The sequence below is a fragment of the Anopheles gambiae genome, chromosome 3 (genome assembly GCF_943734735.2).
Source record: "Anopheles gambiae chromosome 3, idAnoGambNW_F1_1, whole genome shotgun sequence".
In the NCBI taxonomy this organism is placed as follows: domain Eukaryota; kingdom Metazoa; phylum Arthropoda; class Insecta; order Diptera; family Culicidae; genus Anopheles; species Anopheles gambiae.
Window position 1 is genome coordinate 74969368 of NC_064602.1, and position 12944 is coordinate 74982311.

General features: G+C 42.0%; 2 protein-coding genes across 3 annotated transcripts in view; one reads left to right on the forward strand and one right to left on the reverse strand.

Annotated features, from left to right (window-relative positions):
* Nucleotides 1-615: 615 nt before the first annotated feature.
* Nucleotides 616-4555, forward strand: LOC1270806 (lysozyme). The gene is made up of 4 exons (XM_309527.5): nucleotides 616-992; nucleotides 3793-3984; nucleotides 4053-4126; nucleotides 4212-4555. The coding sequence occupies exons 1-4, from the start codon at nucleotides 914-916 to the stop codon at nucleotides 4368-4370; spliced, it is 504 nt and encodes a 167-aa protein (XP_309527.4). The 5' UTR covers nucleotides 616-913; the 3' UTR covers nucleotides 4371-4555.
* Nucleotides 4556-6970: 2415 nt separating this feature from the next.
* The window catches only part of LOC5667995 (secreted protein C), a 50100-nt gene continuing 44126 nt past the window's right edge, over nucleotides 6971-12944 (reverse strand). For both annotated transcript variants that reach the window (XM_061657669.1, XM_061657668.1), the window contains exons 3-7: nucleotides 12493-12695; nucleotides 11986-12397; nucleotides 11799-11902; nucleotides 10317-10812; nucleotides 6971-10228 (exon numbers count right to left, since the gene is read on the reverse strand). In XM_061657669.1, coding sequence (XP_061513653.1) covers nucleotides 10100-10228; nucleotides 10317-10812; nucleotides 11799-11902; nucleotides 11986-12397; nucleotides 12493-12695 — 1344 coding nt within the window. In that variant the 3' untranslated portion in view covers nucleotides 6971-10099. The remainder of the gene's footprint in view (nucleotides 10229-10316; nucleotides 10813-11798; nucleotides 11903-11985; nucleotides 12398-12492; nucleotides 12696-12944) is intronic.

Here is a 12944-nt window from a genome sequence, read left to right on the forward strand (position 1 = left end):
ATATTGAGAAAAAAATCCATACAACAGAAGAATACCAATAAGCTTGGTTCGTCTTGGTGAGAAACATGTTTGTTGAACTCTTTAATATATTTTATGATTCTGAAGAATGTTGTGTTCCTGAAAACCTTCATCATGTTTCTGTTTTTGAAATGCTGGTTAAAAATTTTCTCTCTCGCAGCTGATGGTGGCAACTTTCAGCCCCAAAACCTGAAATCAGAACTCCACCCCCTCTACCAAAGAGAAGATCCCAATAATGGACTTGAACTTTCTCGAACCAAGCCAGTTGCTTAGAAAATAGACTCAGTCGTGCGTTCTCGATTTGAATCACGTTCGCACCGCCACAACACACGCAACAGGTAGAAAGCAATCAAGCAACCCCCTTATTTTGGAATAAAATGATCATAAATCGCAGTCCGGGCGAAGAATGCAGTGGAAAAGAATGATCTCTTCCAAACCAGTAAAACGAACAAATTAAAGCTCCAAAGACCCACGAGTTGGTCGCTTGGGAGACAATGAGCCCAACGTCCCACGGAGTAGCTGCTTACCTCAGCGCATATAGAAGCTGACGTCATGATGTGATCGTGATCTCCGTTTAATATGAATGCTTGTAAAGACGAACAAAATCCCGTCCAGCTAGTACGGTTCCTGTTCGGTACGATTAGTGTGCTCGAAAAGCAACGGATGCAAAACACAAACAAGCTCGGCTTGGTGAGCGTGTGTGTGCCTTCTTGAAACGCCCTTCGTCTGCGTTCGAACCGAACGATCCGTTCGCTCGTCAGTCGTGAAGATCATCGCACCCGAAGCGGACGTCTTTATCCTTTCGAGAGCTTTGGGCTTGTTGCGTTGCCTACTTTGCACTGTTGTCGTCGTTGTAGTTTGATCAGTTTGTCGCGTGTGTATAGAGCAAGCCAAAATGGTGCCAAAATCTTTGCTGCTCGTGTGCTTGATCGCGATCGGTGTTAGCAGCGTGCTGGCGGATGTTTCCCACATCGGTAAGTACTGGCAGCGGGGAAATATGGGCACTTTTCTTACTAATTGTGAATGGCACAAGTCATCACAAGTGGTTGGCCGATCTGAGATCGCGGTACAGCTAATCTCGCTTTGCTGCAAGCAGTTGCGGAAGTACAACCATTTGCAACGGAGGATCGCAAAAACACGATAAAAAGCGTGACTCAAGCGTGGCTGATCGTTGATCGGATGACATGCTCTGAGTGCCAAGTTCCCGGAGGGAGTGACATATAAAGCAAGCGTGTCTGTTTGTGTTCCTTCATGCATGCTAATGTGCTATTTGCAGAGTGTGAGAAAATGTGATAAAGAATGAAACAACGCTCTTTGATGCATTCTAACTGTCATCTGCAGTTTATAGAGTGTGATAATTATTTCATCAACAGTCGCCATTCAGATAGAAACACCATTTAAAAGCAATGACATCATGTTCAGTTAACGATCTAGTAATTCTGCTTGTTCTGCATCCTCCTCTGTAAGCACTTAAGAACGTTGCTCCAAAATCTACCCCACGATCGCCACCCCAGCGCTAATGGGCCGAATATACCGAACGAACGCCAAGAACCTATGAAAATAACATAATCACTTACGATAAGCCGCTCAAAGCCGTCTGGCCGCGTCCGGAACAACCGGTTTTTCGCGATTGTCCCGCAATCTGCAATCTGCTTGTTGGAGCAGCCATCCTTCCCTTCCCTTGCCGCTTGCCGCTTTTTAATCGGATCTTGTCGGATTTGTTTACCCGGGCCCCCCCGTTTGTGACCACGCGACACTCGAGATTGACGCTGGCCTTGATTTTTTTATTGTTACTCTTGTTGTTGTTGTGTGTCTGCGGCCAAACCGCAAGCGTTTGCCGGTTCATTGGAACCGGTTCCGGTTCACGCTCGGTTCCACAGAGGCACAGAGACGGAAGGAACTGCAAGGTTTGAGGATTTTTTTGGGGAGGGTAGATGATGGAGAAGGTGGTTTTTTGCCTATTTCGGCATGGATGACTTTTTTGTGTGTTTTTTTATTATTGAAACTCAAACATCGCTTTGGGATCGTTTGATAGGGAGGGGGATGTTCCGTTTCATAACGGGATGGGGTCGCTTCATTTCGGTGCCACGCGCGTTGATGATTAATTGGTTTCGGTAGGACCCTGGGGCTCGGGCCTATCCCGGAGGTCACAGGAGTCAAGGAAATGCCTGCAGGGATTGCTTTGTTTTTTAGCTCAACGTGTTAACGGGTTTCGTGTCGCTTACTTTACACCTCTCTCGATATGAATTGAGTGTTTATCCTTCGCCCATTCTTTTATGATGTTGGTGTAGACTCTTGGAAAACATTGAGGTTAATGAACAGTGTTAAAACCCAATAATCCTTGTGCTGTATTCGGATACAATAAAAGCAGAATGAAGGAGACGGAGTCCAAGCTTACCTTTAAAAGTGGATAATAGGGAATATGACATTACTCCAACTTTATTTCTGTTACAATTCTTTCGAAAATTGACATCTTTGCATTCCTTCATAAAAGATCTTTCTGTGAAGAATTTCTCTGGAGTAGCCTTGGGAATCGTTCCAACATATCCGACATACTATTAATATATCTTCATAGATTGGAATTAGTAATTTGGAAAAGTTTGCTAGAGATTAGTTTCCAGAGTGATATCTAAGAATCTCAAAACCACGGTCCAACAATCAGCATAACTTTACATCTATTATTCCTGAGGAGTACTTAATACTTCCAATCAAGGACCTTGACTCCTCTAAATGAGGAATTGCTAATGTTGTGGCACATCAAAAGTATTTTGGGGAAATACCTAAGAGTCTTTTATTCGTCGCGTTACTCCCAACGTCATGTTTAATACGGATCTTTGCTCATTTAGCGATGGTCTGGATATTGAATTTAACTCGATTCTATCTTGAAGAATCTTGTGATTGGAAGCAAAAAGCCTCGTAAGTAATAATTAAAAATCGAATCTAAACGTCAATAATATACAACAAAATAGCCTTAACTGTCCAACTTCACAGCACGAGCCCAGGTTACGGCCCTGCTTACAATATCTGCAAGGTTGTATCAGTGAAAATCCTATTTAAAGTTGAATTGAAACACGTTAAAATATCACAAAAATACGTGATGTGTAAACCGACATAAACAACCTCATTGGAACGGTTGTTGAACATTATTGCCCACCCTTTTATTACCTCATATTTATGTTCTTGCTTCAACCAAAACGCCATGCGAGCCGCCATACCGTTCTACTTAATAATTACCTTTTGACAGCATGCCTCATCCATCAACAATGCCAGCAAAATCCCTTTCTATCGAAGCTGTATTGATTGATGTAGCTGCTCCTACCGGTTTTAGTTTGTAATCAGAAGCTCTAGGGCTTAGGTGTGCAGGAACTCCACGCTCAATCACCTTCAAATCCGCCGGAGATCGGATAAGCCATCGGTGGGAGACTCCAACTTGACCGATGACGGCATGGAGTTGAATGTAATCATCCATACAGAAGAAGGCACACGATATGTTTTCCCTTTCGAAGTTACTTCGAACGGTGGCCATAAATCGTACTTTGTGGGAAGGTCGTGTGGCCGAGGACAATAGAGAAGCTCACGATTGTGTTTCATTTCCGGGACATCTGTTGAGCTTCGCTTTATCTCTCTATTATCCTCCTGCACTTCCATACATGGTTAGAATGATCGATGTTTGCCAGCTTCTTGGCAGCTTTGCTGATTAATAATCTTCTTATAAAAGCCTTCCTCACACAGACTGATAATAATCATACCACTTTCCTCCCGCGTTTATTCTAGCCCCACCGCAACAACAGCTTGAGGATCCGGTCACCGACGTGTGCCTGTCCTGCATCTGTGAGGCTTCGTCCGGTTGTGATGCTTCCCTGCGCTGCAGCGGTGACGTGTGCGGGATGTTCGCCATCACCTGGGCGTACTGGGCCGATGCCGGCAAGCCCGTCCAGCAGGGTGATTCACCCGACTCGCAGAATGGTAAAATGTCGAAAGGAAGGCAAGAATAAAGTTAATTATTTAATCACATTTACCATTATTTATTGTAGCGTACGCGAACTGCGCCAATGAACCGTACTGTGCGGCCCGAACCGTCCAGGGCTACATGAGGAAGTTTGGACAGGTAAGGATGGGCGGGCGATTTATAATATTTCTTCATCTTAATCTGAGATCCCACAATGTGTTAAACAACTTTGATGCCATTTTAGGACTGCAATGGTGACGGTCGGATCGATTGCTTCGATCACGCGATCGTCCACAAGCTGGGAGGCTACAACTGCAAAAACACGGTACCGATCGTTTACCAGTCCAAGATCGACGAATGCATCCAGCGAAAGGCGAACGAGTACAGTGCGGCACGTCAGTAGAGCATGGTCTTCTCTTTTTTTCTTATTTAATTTGCTAATTTTAATACACATCACGTAAGGCTCTCATTCGCTTCTTTAAAGTCGAAATCTAAAAAAAGAGCATTTATTTGAAGAAAGACATTTCACGTCAACAGTTTTATACATTTTCTTTCGAAATACATAAAAGTAAATCAATAACTGAAAAACGTTTTTTTGTATTTATTTTAAGACTTTAACATATCTTTATTTTTCAAAAAGCTATTGTTTGTTTGGAATTTTGTTTCCTTTGTGTATGTGTGTGTGTGTGTGTGAAGTGTGTTTTACAGTGGAAGTTTTTAGTTATTTTTCGGTTTTCGTTTTTTTTTTATTTTATTTCTGCCGCGCAAACAGTCCTTTCCCAATCTTGGCTGGGTTATCTGTTGGTTTGCACTGACTGTGCTTACAAAATTAACACTTAACCATATGATAGAGAAAAAAAAACATAATACACTCTCCTTCGCCTTTCCGATTGCCGGAACCCGACTCTGCTCAGTTCGTTCTAATCCTGTTGGGCAGTCCTTACTAGCTAAACAACAACCACCTAACAGCGAATACGGCTTGTCACTTTTGTGTGTGTGTGTTTTGCTACAAAAAACACTGACCATTTCCATTCACACCTTCCCCCCCTTCCGCCCGGTCACTGCTCAGCACAACGTAATGAGGCTTTTAATTACATGAAAGCGTCTAACACACGATATAAGCGTAGTAGTAGTAGCATCGATTGTATTTTCCGGAGGGGTTTTTTTCTACGTGAAAAGGATTGTTTTACCTTTCCGCCGCTGAACTGGAAGAAGCAGTTGGAAGGTGAGCAAACCAAAGCGCTTGGAAGCCATTGGAAGCGGTTATTCCACGTACTCCTACCGTTGGGAGGACACAATGCTAATAATACTGTAAAATATGGTGTAGGAGAAAAATTATAAAATGCACTTCATTAATTAAAAAAAAAAACTTTTAATTATTCTCTCGCTGATTTTGGGTGTTTGTGCTCCTGTCTTTATGGTTGGTTTTATAACATTTTTAGGAGGTAGCTTATTTGTTTTGGTTTTTTTTGTATTATCTAACCTCCAAACCCTTCAGTAAAGTTTCCTGACAAATCTACAAAATTCTATTTGAGATTTCAATTTGTTCTGGAAATTGTTTAACGTTTTTAGGCAGAAGAACACGTATAGAGCGAAAGGAACTTAGTTGCAGAACGTTGCATTTGCTGGTTTAGTAGTAGAATAAAATGAGTAAAAGGATTTTTTAAAAGACTTCTACCAAGGAAAGCGTAAAGAGTGTTAAAGGCAGTGCTCTAGCCATGTTTGAAATGTTGGCAATTTTTTGAACATTTTTACTATTTTTATTTAGTGTTCTTTGCAGCCTGCAGTTCTATAAAATCGATTGAAATTGTAGCACATTTGTCGAAAAATCACAAATTATTTTTTTTACAGATTCAAATCGTTCGTTTTAAACGAGCGTCTCATAGACGCATGGAATGAATTCTTTAACCAATTACAGTCAGTCCAAAAAGTATTCGCCTAGCTGAATATTTTACAGAAAAAGGCGAATTATGGCCGCAATACGTATGGGGCGATACAAGTAATGATGAGGTTTGACAAAAGGACCATCAATACACATGTTTTGCTAAAAAAATAAGCATTCAAATAGTGCAATAGCAAACAAAATACATAAAAAACTTTAAAAAAATCGTTTGATGGGCGCACAAAAAGTATTCGTCCATCTAGGTTTTTTTTAATTATTTACGCTGGACAAACACTACGTAGACGTGAATTAAATTTATTACAGTCAGAATTCAATAGTTGGCATGCTTTTTAGTTGAACGCTCGAAAGTTGGCTGACAGTTCAATTAAAATGCATGCACTTGTATGGGAAAACCGGTTTTTGAAAATTTCACAAAAATGTCATGGCCTGCCGAGAAAAAAATCATAATGGAAAAACGTACCAACTAAAAAGCACATATTCAATAGTTGGCAGGGAAACGAAGTTCAACCAGTGAGTTCAGACTGTATTATCAATCTGCTGGTGACTTCCTTCGAAATTAATGCATTTCTGTTGTTTCAATTGCACTTCAAGCGGTCAGAGAGGCACTAAAGGCGGTGGAGTTAAATGATTGGAGCATGATGGTGAAAATCGTATCTTAATCCTATGCATAACCTATCCTACCCATTTTTGAAGGTTACAAAATGTGTGGCCTCGTTCCTTCATTGGATCAGCGTTTGGCCATTTTTCTGACACTAATTGTGTGACAAACTGCCATGTAAGCAGCCATCCTTAACGGTTATTCTAACGAAAGAAGCGGTTTAAAGTCCGAAAAATCAAATTTTACGAAAGAATCAGTGCATTTTGTGATGGCCAATAAGGTCAGGAGAATAGATGGGTCACGTTTGGTTGATGGGGGTCTTGGTGCACTTCATCGCAGCTGGTCATGTAATAACTTGAATGAGTGAGTTGTTACAAAAATATTTTGTTTGAATAATACCATACACAGAAAGTGGCCAAATCTGTTAAGGTGCATCAGATAATTTATTCAGGAATTTATTTCAAATCAGGCTCTACTAACATATTAAATGATGATGAAATGATTCAAATTGATAGGAGACGAGATGGGGAAACATATTAGTGCAGTTTTTAAGAACTTTGAGTCCCAGCTCTGAGAAATTTTACTTAAAAAGTACCACATGTTTCAAGATCAGTCGAGCGGGAGAACATACAGAGCATTGTCATTTGCCCAAAATGATGAAAATGATTTAGTAGACTCTCAATATGATATCAGTTGCCAATTTTCAATGGAACTAGGCCACGTAGTCCGGAAATGCAATATTTCTATCAGAGGATAATTGTAACAAGTCTTGTAGGATGAGTGGATCAAAAAAACGCCTTTTTAAAGGTTCAAATGAGTTCTTGCGTTGTGCAAGTAGTCACCAATAGTCATAAATGCAATAAGAAATAAGATCAGGACATTTTTTGATTCCATAACGTTTGCTTTCATACGCATATTACGCCAAAAGCCTGATAGACGAATACTTTTTGCGCGCCAATCAAATGACTATTTTTAGTTTTTTTTAAATAATTTAGTTAATATTGCACTATTTTAATGCTTATTTTTAGCAGTACGTGTGTATTGATAGTCCCTTTATCAAACCCCATGATTACTTTTACCACCCTATGCCTATTGCGGACATAATTCACCTTTTTCTGCAAAATATTCAGCTAGACGAATACTTTTTGGACTGACTGTAAAAAAAAAATTAAATCAAACACACGCGACACAACTGCTAGAGCACGGCCTACCTAACCGGGTGAGCTTAAAACTATTCTTAAATAGTCTCTCCATTTTCGCTTCCTCTCTGTCGCTCGCTCTCTCTCTATCCCTTGTTCTGTCTGTGTAACGTGATACTAAACAGAGAGCGTACTACTACTACTACTACTACCACTACTACTACTAGTTAACGGACTCTCTCTCTCTTCACCTTTCTTCGTAATGTTCCCACTGTGACCGCCTCGCTGAGGTTTCCTTGTCTTAACTGTCCTTTTGGCAACGGGATAGTTTCATAGTACATAGTGGACCTTCCTTTGAACGGTGACGGTTGCGTGAAAAGTATAAGAAACGCATTACACAGACACACAAACACACATGTACAATACACGCTAATCACACGCATATACACATCGGGATCGGAACAAACAATGGAGTATTGCTGTTTTATAATGGGACGTTTGGTTGGTTTTTGTTTTGTTTTACTTCTTTTATATGTGTGTGTATATATCATCACCTACAAAGAGGATGGGTGGCGACTACTACAACGTATGTGTGTGTGTCTGTGTTTGACCTGAAGACGGTTTTAGAACATGTTTATTCACTTTATTCGCTTTTTTATTTGCTTTATTTTACTCTTCTACACCCTTGTAAGGGTTTGCCTGTCTCTCTGTGTGTGTTGTTTAATTGTTTGTTTCTTGTTTTCGTGTTTTTTTAGTAGCAAAATTCTAAAATGCATTACATTTGCGAAACTTTTCTCGTTTAAGTGTGTGTACACAGGTTTTTTAGGTTTTTTAAAATACTATAACAACAAACTTTTTGCTTCTCTTTTATCCTTTCTCCCTTAATTTTCGTTTCTTTTTTCTGCCACTACTGCTTGTGTACGTTTTGTGTGTTTTATTTATTGTGTATTTTTGCTTTATTTTTGCTTTGGCTACAATTGCGAACCGCACGGAGCTCACTGCTTCAAAATGCTTTTACTTTTGTTTGTTTGTTTGCTTTACTCTCATCACTTAGCTACTTACTGGTTGTTTTATTGATCTGTTTTCGTTTTTATTTTCCCTTTTTTCTATTCTTCTTTGTTTTTCTTTTGCTTTTTTGCTTTACTGGTTTTTGTTTTTGCTTTTGCATTGCTCTCCGATCCGATCTTCCCGATGCGCGCGACAACACTTACCGACCTATCACAGTGAGCTTTGTTGTGTGTACGCGAAGTGTGATCCGTTGTTGTTGTTTTTACTTTTTGTTATGATACCAAAAAAAACCCCGAAAACTGGACAAGTAATAGATTATATTTTGTTTCGTTTCCTAAAACTATTGATTATGCACAAAACTACCACAACGAGAAGTGATAATGAATGCTTAAAATGCTTCAAACGATGGAAGTGGTGGATCGCTTTTAGACCTTCTGCGTACCTGCCTGTCTTGGGTGGAAATGGTGGGAATTGTTCTATTCTATCCAAAACGCAACAGGGTTGAAAGGAAGGGGACATTCTAAAGTATCAGTAAAATAGAGTGAAATTATTTACGCGCTTCAGCATGTTATTTCGTTGCCTCTTTATGTTCACCTTTCTTTGCGCACAAATCGAATCGACTTAGGAACATAGATTTTACACTTATTGCCATTCGCAAGCAGCTTGCTGTTGTTTTCTACTGTTTTTTTGTTTTTTTTTTTTTGTTAACAAGTGAAGTGATAGTGATACACACCAGAGAACTAATACGAACGCTTTGAAACACTTCCCTTTTATCCTTCTTGTTTCTTCTTCCTTTCTTTGATAGCTTGTTTGTTTGTTTTCTTCTTTTCTTTTCTTTTTCTACGTGGGATGAATGTGATATGTTTGCGTGTTTTATCTACTTGTTTATAACTCTGTAGTGAAACTGTTTGCTTTGCGATTTCTGATTTGATATCGCGTTCGGATTTTTTTCCTTACTTTTGCTTTTTAATTAGTTTCTCATAACAATTATTTTGCTTTACAGCTAGTTTTTAAACCACTTACAGATTATGTTTGCTTTTAGAAAACCTCACTTAATTAAACTTTTTACTTGTCTTTCCTTGATTAGCACAATTACAAAGAAAACGAGTACGAAAAAGAAGTATAAAAATAAAATAAAACAAAGAAACCTGCTTCTACAGAGCCCTGGCTGGCAATTGAATTGCACTAAATGAATCAATATGATCCAAACTGTTGTGGTGTATTGGGGGATTGGTTTCGAACGAAAGCGAACGAATCAAAAACCGGCAGTTGATTAAACATGCTGGATAACTAAACCCGCCACAGCGCCTTCTCTTACTCTCTCTCTATCCACAAACTGCTTTAAAAAAAAGCTTCGCTGAAACCACGTTTCACGTCTAATCATGTGCAATTTGCCGTTTTTTTTTTTGTTCAATCTCTTTTGCTCAATTGCTTTGGAAGCTATGCTTTTTTATTGTGTTTTGTTTGCCGTACTCTTCCCCTCCTTACTTTAACCCATTTCCACCTTCGTGGGCAAGCAGCGCCTCCTTTGCCTCCCGCTTGCCCCGCTTCTTTTCCTCCTTCGCAAGCATTTTGGCGAGCTTTTCCTCCTCTTTGGCAATGCGTTTTTCCTCCTGTGGCAACAAAACAAAAGGACAGAAATAGAAAAAAGGGCAAAATTAAAACACACACACACACATCGCTTTTTCTTTATCCACCTACCTTTCGGGCCTCCTTTTCCGCCTTCTGTTTGGCCTTTTCCTCCTTCTTCTTCTTCTCGATCGTTTCGTTCTTCTTATTGTCGTACTTTTCGTCCTGCTTGCTGCCGCTGGCGCTGGTGGCCAACGAGCTGGTACTGCTGCAGCCCATCCCAACGCCACTATCGCCACCCTTGTTGCTGCTACCACTACCACTGCCACTGCCCGCCCTGCCCAGCCCGGAAGGGCCGGCCGTGGCCGAGGAAGCGGACAGTACGCGTGCCTTCGGCGTGGCGCTGTTGACGGCCGTTATGAGCGACGTGGTGACCGGTTTCCCGGTGGCCATGTTCGTTTTGTTGATGGGCGATTTGGAAGCGACTGGTGCGATTTTCGCGTTCAGCCCGAGCTTGGAAGGGCCGGACTTGCTGGCCGGGCCGCCACCGACACCGCCGATCTTTTCCACCGTCATCAGCGGTATCGATTCGACCGGGTTCGCCGGTTTGCCCGGTTGGGTGTAGTATCTGTAATTTTGAGTTAAAACAATATTGTTTTTATTACATTTCTTTTTTTTTTTTAAATGTGTATTTAATGTGTAATCTTCGTGATGCAATGAATTAAGTTCAATTTAGATCCCAATCATTCTAAGGAATCAAGTTTAGATCACATTCCTCGTACAGAAATGAGCTAATCGCAGATGCATCGAAAACATCAAGAAATTGCATACATTTAGGCGCTTTGTCTGTAATTGCGCACAGTGCGACAATATTCATACATTTTTGACTACGTTACCAAAGTTAACCCCGTTTCTAAAAATTGCTCCTCTGTTTCCACTCTCTCCCCCGTAGGAAAACAGCAGCCAGCAACGCTGTTTTAGCACTAATAAGATTAGAAAAATGGGAAATTGTGTGCTGCAAACCACGCGTGCTCGCCACATTTCACGTTGCACTTTGGGCGATGAAAAACAAAATTTGCCACCGTCACCACCGCCTGAAGGGGGGCTCTTTTGGCAACGTGTTCTGCACACACACACACTCACAGAATTATGGCCAACTTTGCTGGCGACAAGCCAGCGGCGGAAATAGCAAGAAACAGGCATTCTGAACACAGGGAAGATGTGCAAAGACACACACAGTTTCATCTCATGTTGTGGAAAATGGAAGAAAAAAAGGCTAAAAACAGCAAATGACAACGTCTAAAGTTGCTCGGAAGAGGAGTGCTCGTGCCCAAGCTCTTGTAAGGATAGCAGTACCGTGTGCGCGCCCCGTAAGCCTTCGTGGCAGAAGTAAAACAAGGAAATCCACTGTGTACCGAGTGTTGTCTTTTTGGGATGGGGCCCAACTGGAACCTCCCAAAAAAAGGTAGAAAGAGCAAAAGAAAAAGCCAACCACTTTGTAACGATTGGCCCAGTGCCAGTCAGATCGCGTGCATAATGCTACGTTGCATAATTTGTTGCTGAAAAACTTTTACGGTGAGAAACTACACCCGTCCCCGTTCTTTGCATACTTACTTAAACCGAGCGCCCGGATTGGCAGGGGAAGGCGTCCGGTGGCGTGTGGGGCTCTTGAACTCAATGATCGGTGGCAACCGATTTGGCATCTCCGGAATACGGCTCTGTTTGTGTGTTTGTGTAGGAAATTGAAAAAAAGGTTATAATCAGTTCAGTTCTTCTAGCTCAACCCACCCAATCCCGTTACCTTCATGTAGTATTGTCCCTTTTTGTGGTAGTGCTGGTAGGCGGGATTGCGCGGCACTGCACCGAGGCAACCGCTCGTACTGCAGCTGCTGGTGCAACCGCCGCCCCCCGCCCCGTGCCGATGGCTGTGGCCGTGCAGCGACCCATCCGTGGTGCCGCTCGTCGACGACGTGGAAGACATACCGGACGTGCCGGACGTGCCGGAGCAGCTGGACATGTTCGAGATACCGGACACGCACGACGACCCGGAGCTCATCGAGTACAGGCTGGCGGACTGGGTGACCCGCGCATCGACGCTGTACGAGCTGGCGGACCCGGGGACGCTCCAGCTCTTGCTGCCCATCGAGTACGTGCTGGCCGAACCTTGCAAGCGCCAGGAAGTCGAGCCCGAGGTAAGACGATTTATTCTCGCTCTGGGTGGGCATGGGGAAGGCAATGTAGTGAGAGTGTAATGGACAGTGTTGTGTAGGCCACTGTGTTGTGGACACACATTTCGTGTATTAATTACCTGCAGATAACACAGCGCAAAGGGAGCAACCGTTGCGCGACGGCACTTTGGATCGTTTTGACGAAGCACCGGCGGCACACGACACGGTGGCCACACGGGGACGTTTGCATCGTTGCCCGCGCATTGATGCAGATGACGCACTCGTCCTCCTGCGATGTTGGCGGTTCGAGTTCGCTCTCTTCGAGCTTGCTGAGCAGTTTTTCCTACGAGAGAGAGAGAATAGAGCAAAGAAAGGAGGAACAATATTAGAGGAGTGTGACTTCAAGAAATTCAAATTCAGGAAGCGTTCTGATTCATAACAAGGATTCTTAAAACGTATATATGCAATATGCATGATATATTGTGAATGATGAAGCTGAATAATATTATTAAAGACTCCTGAACCAGTCTAGACTTTGATGCAAATTCTGAAGTCCCAACAAGTTCCAAAGGTCCAAAGTTCCAATTGCTAT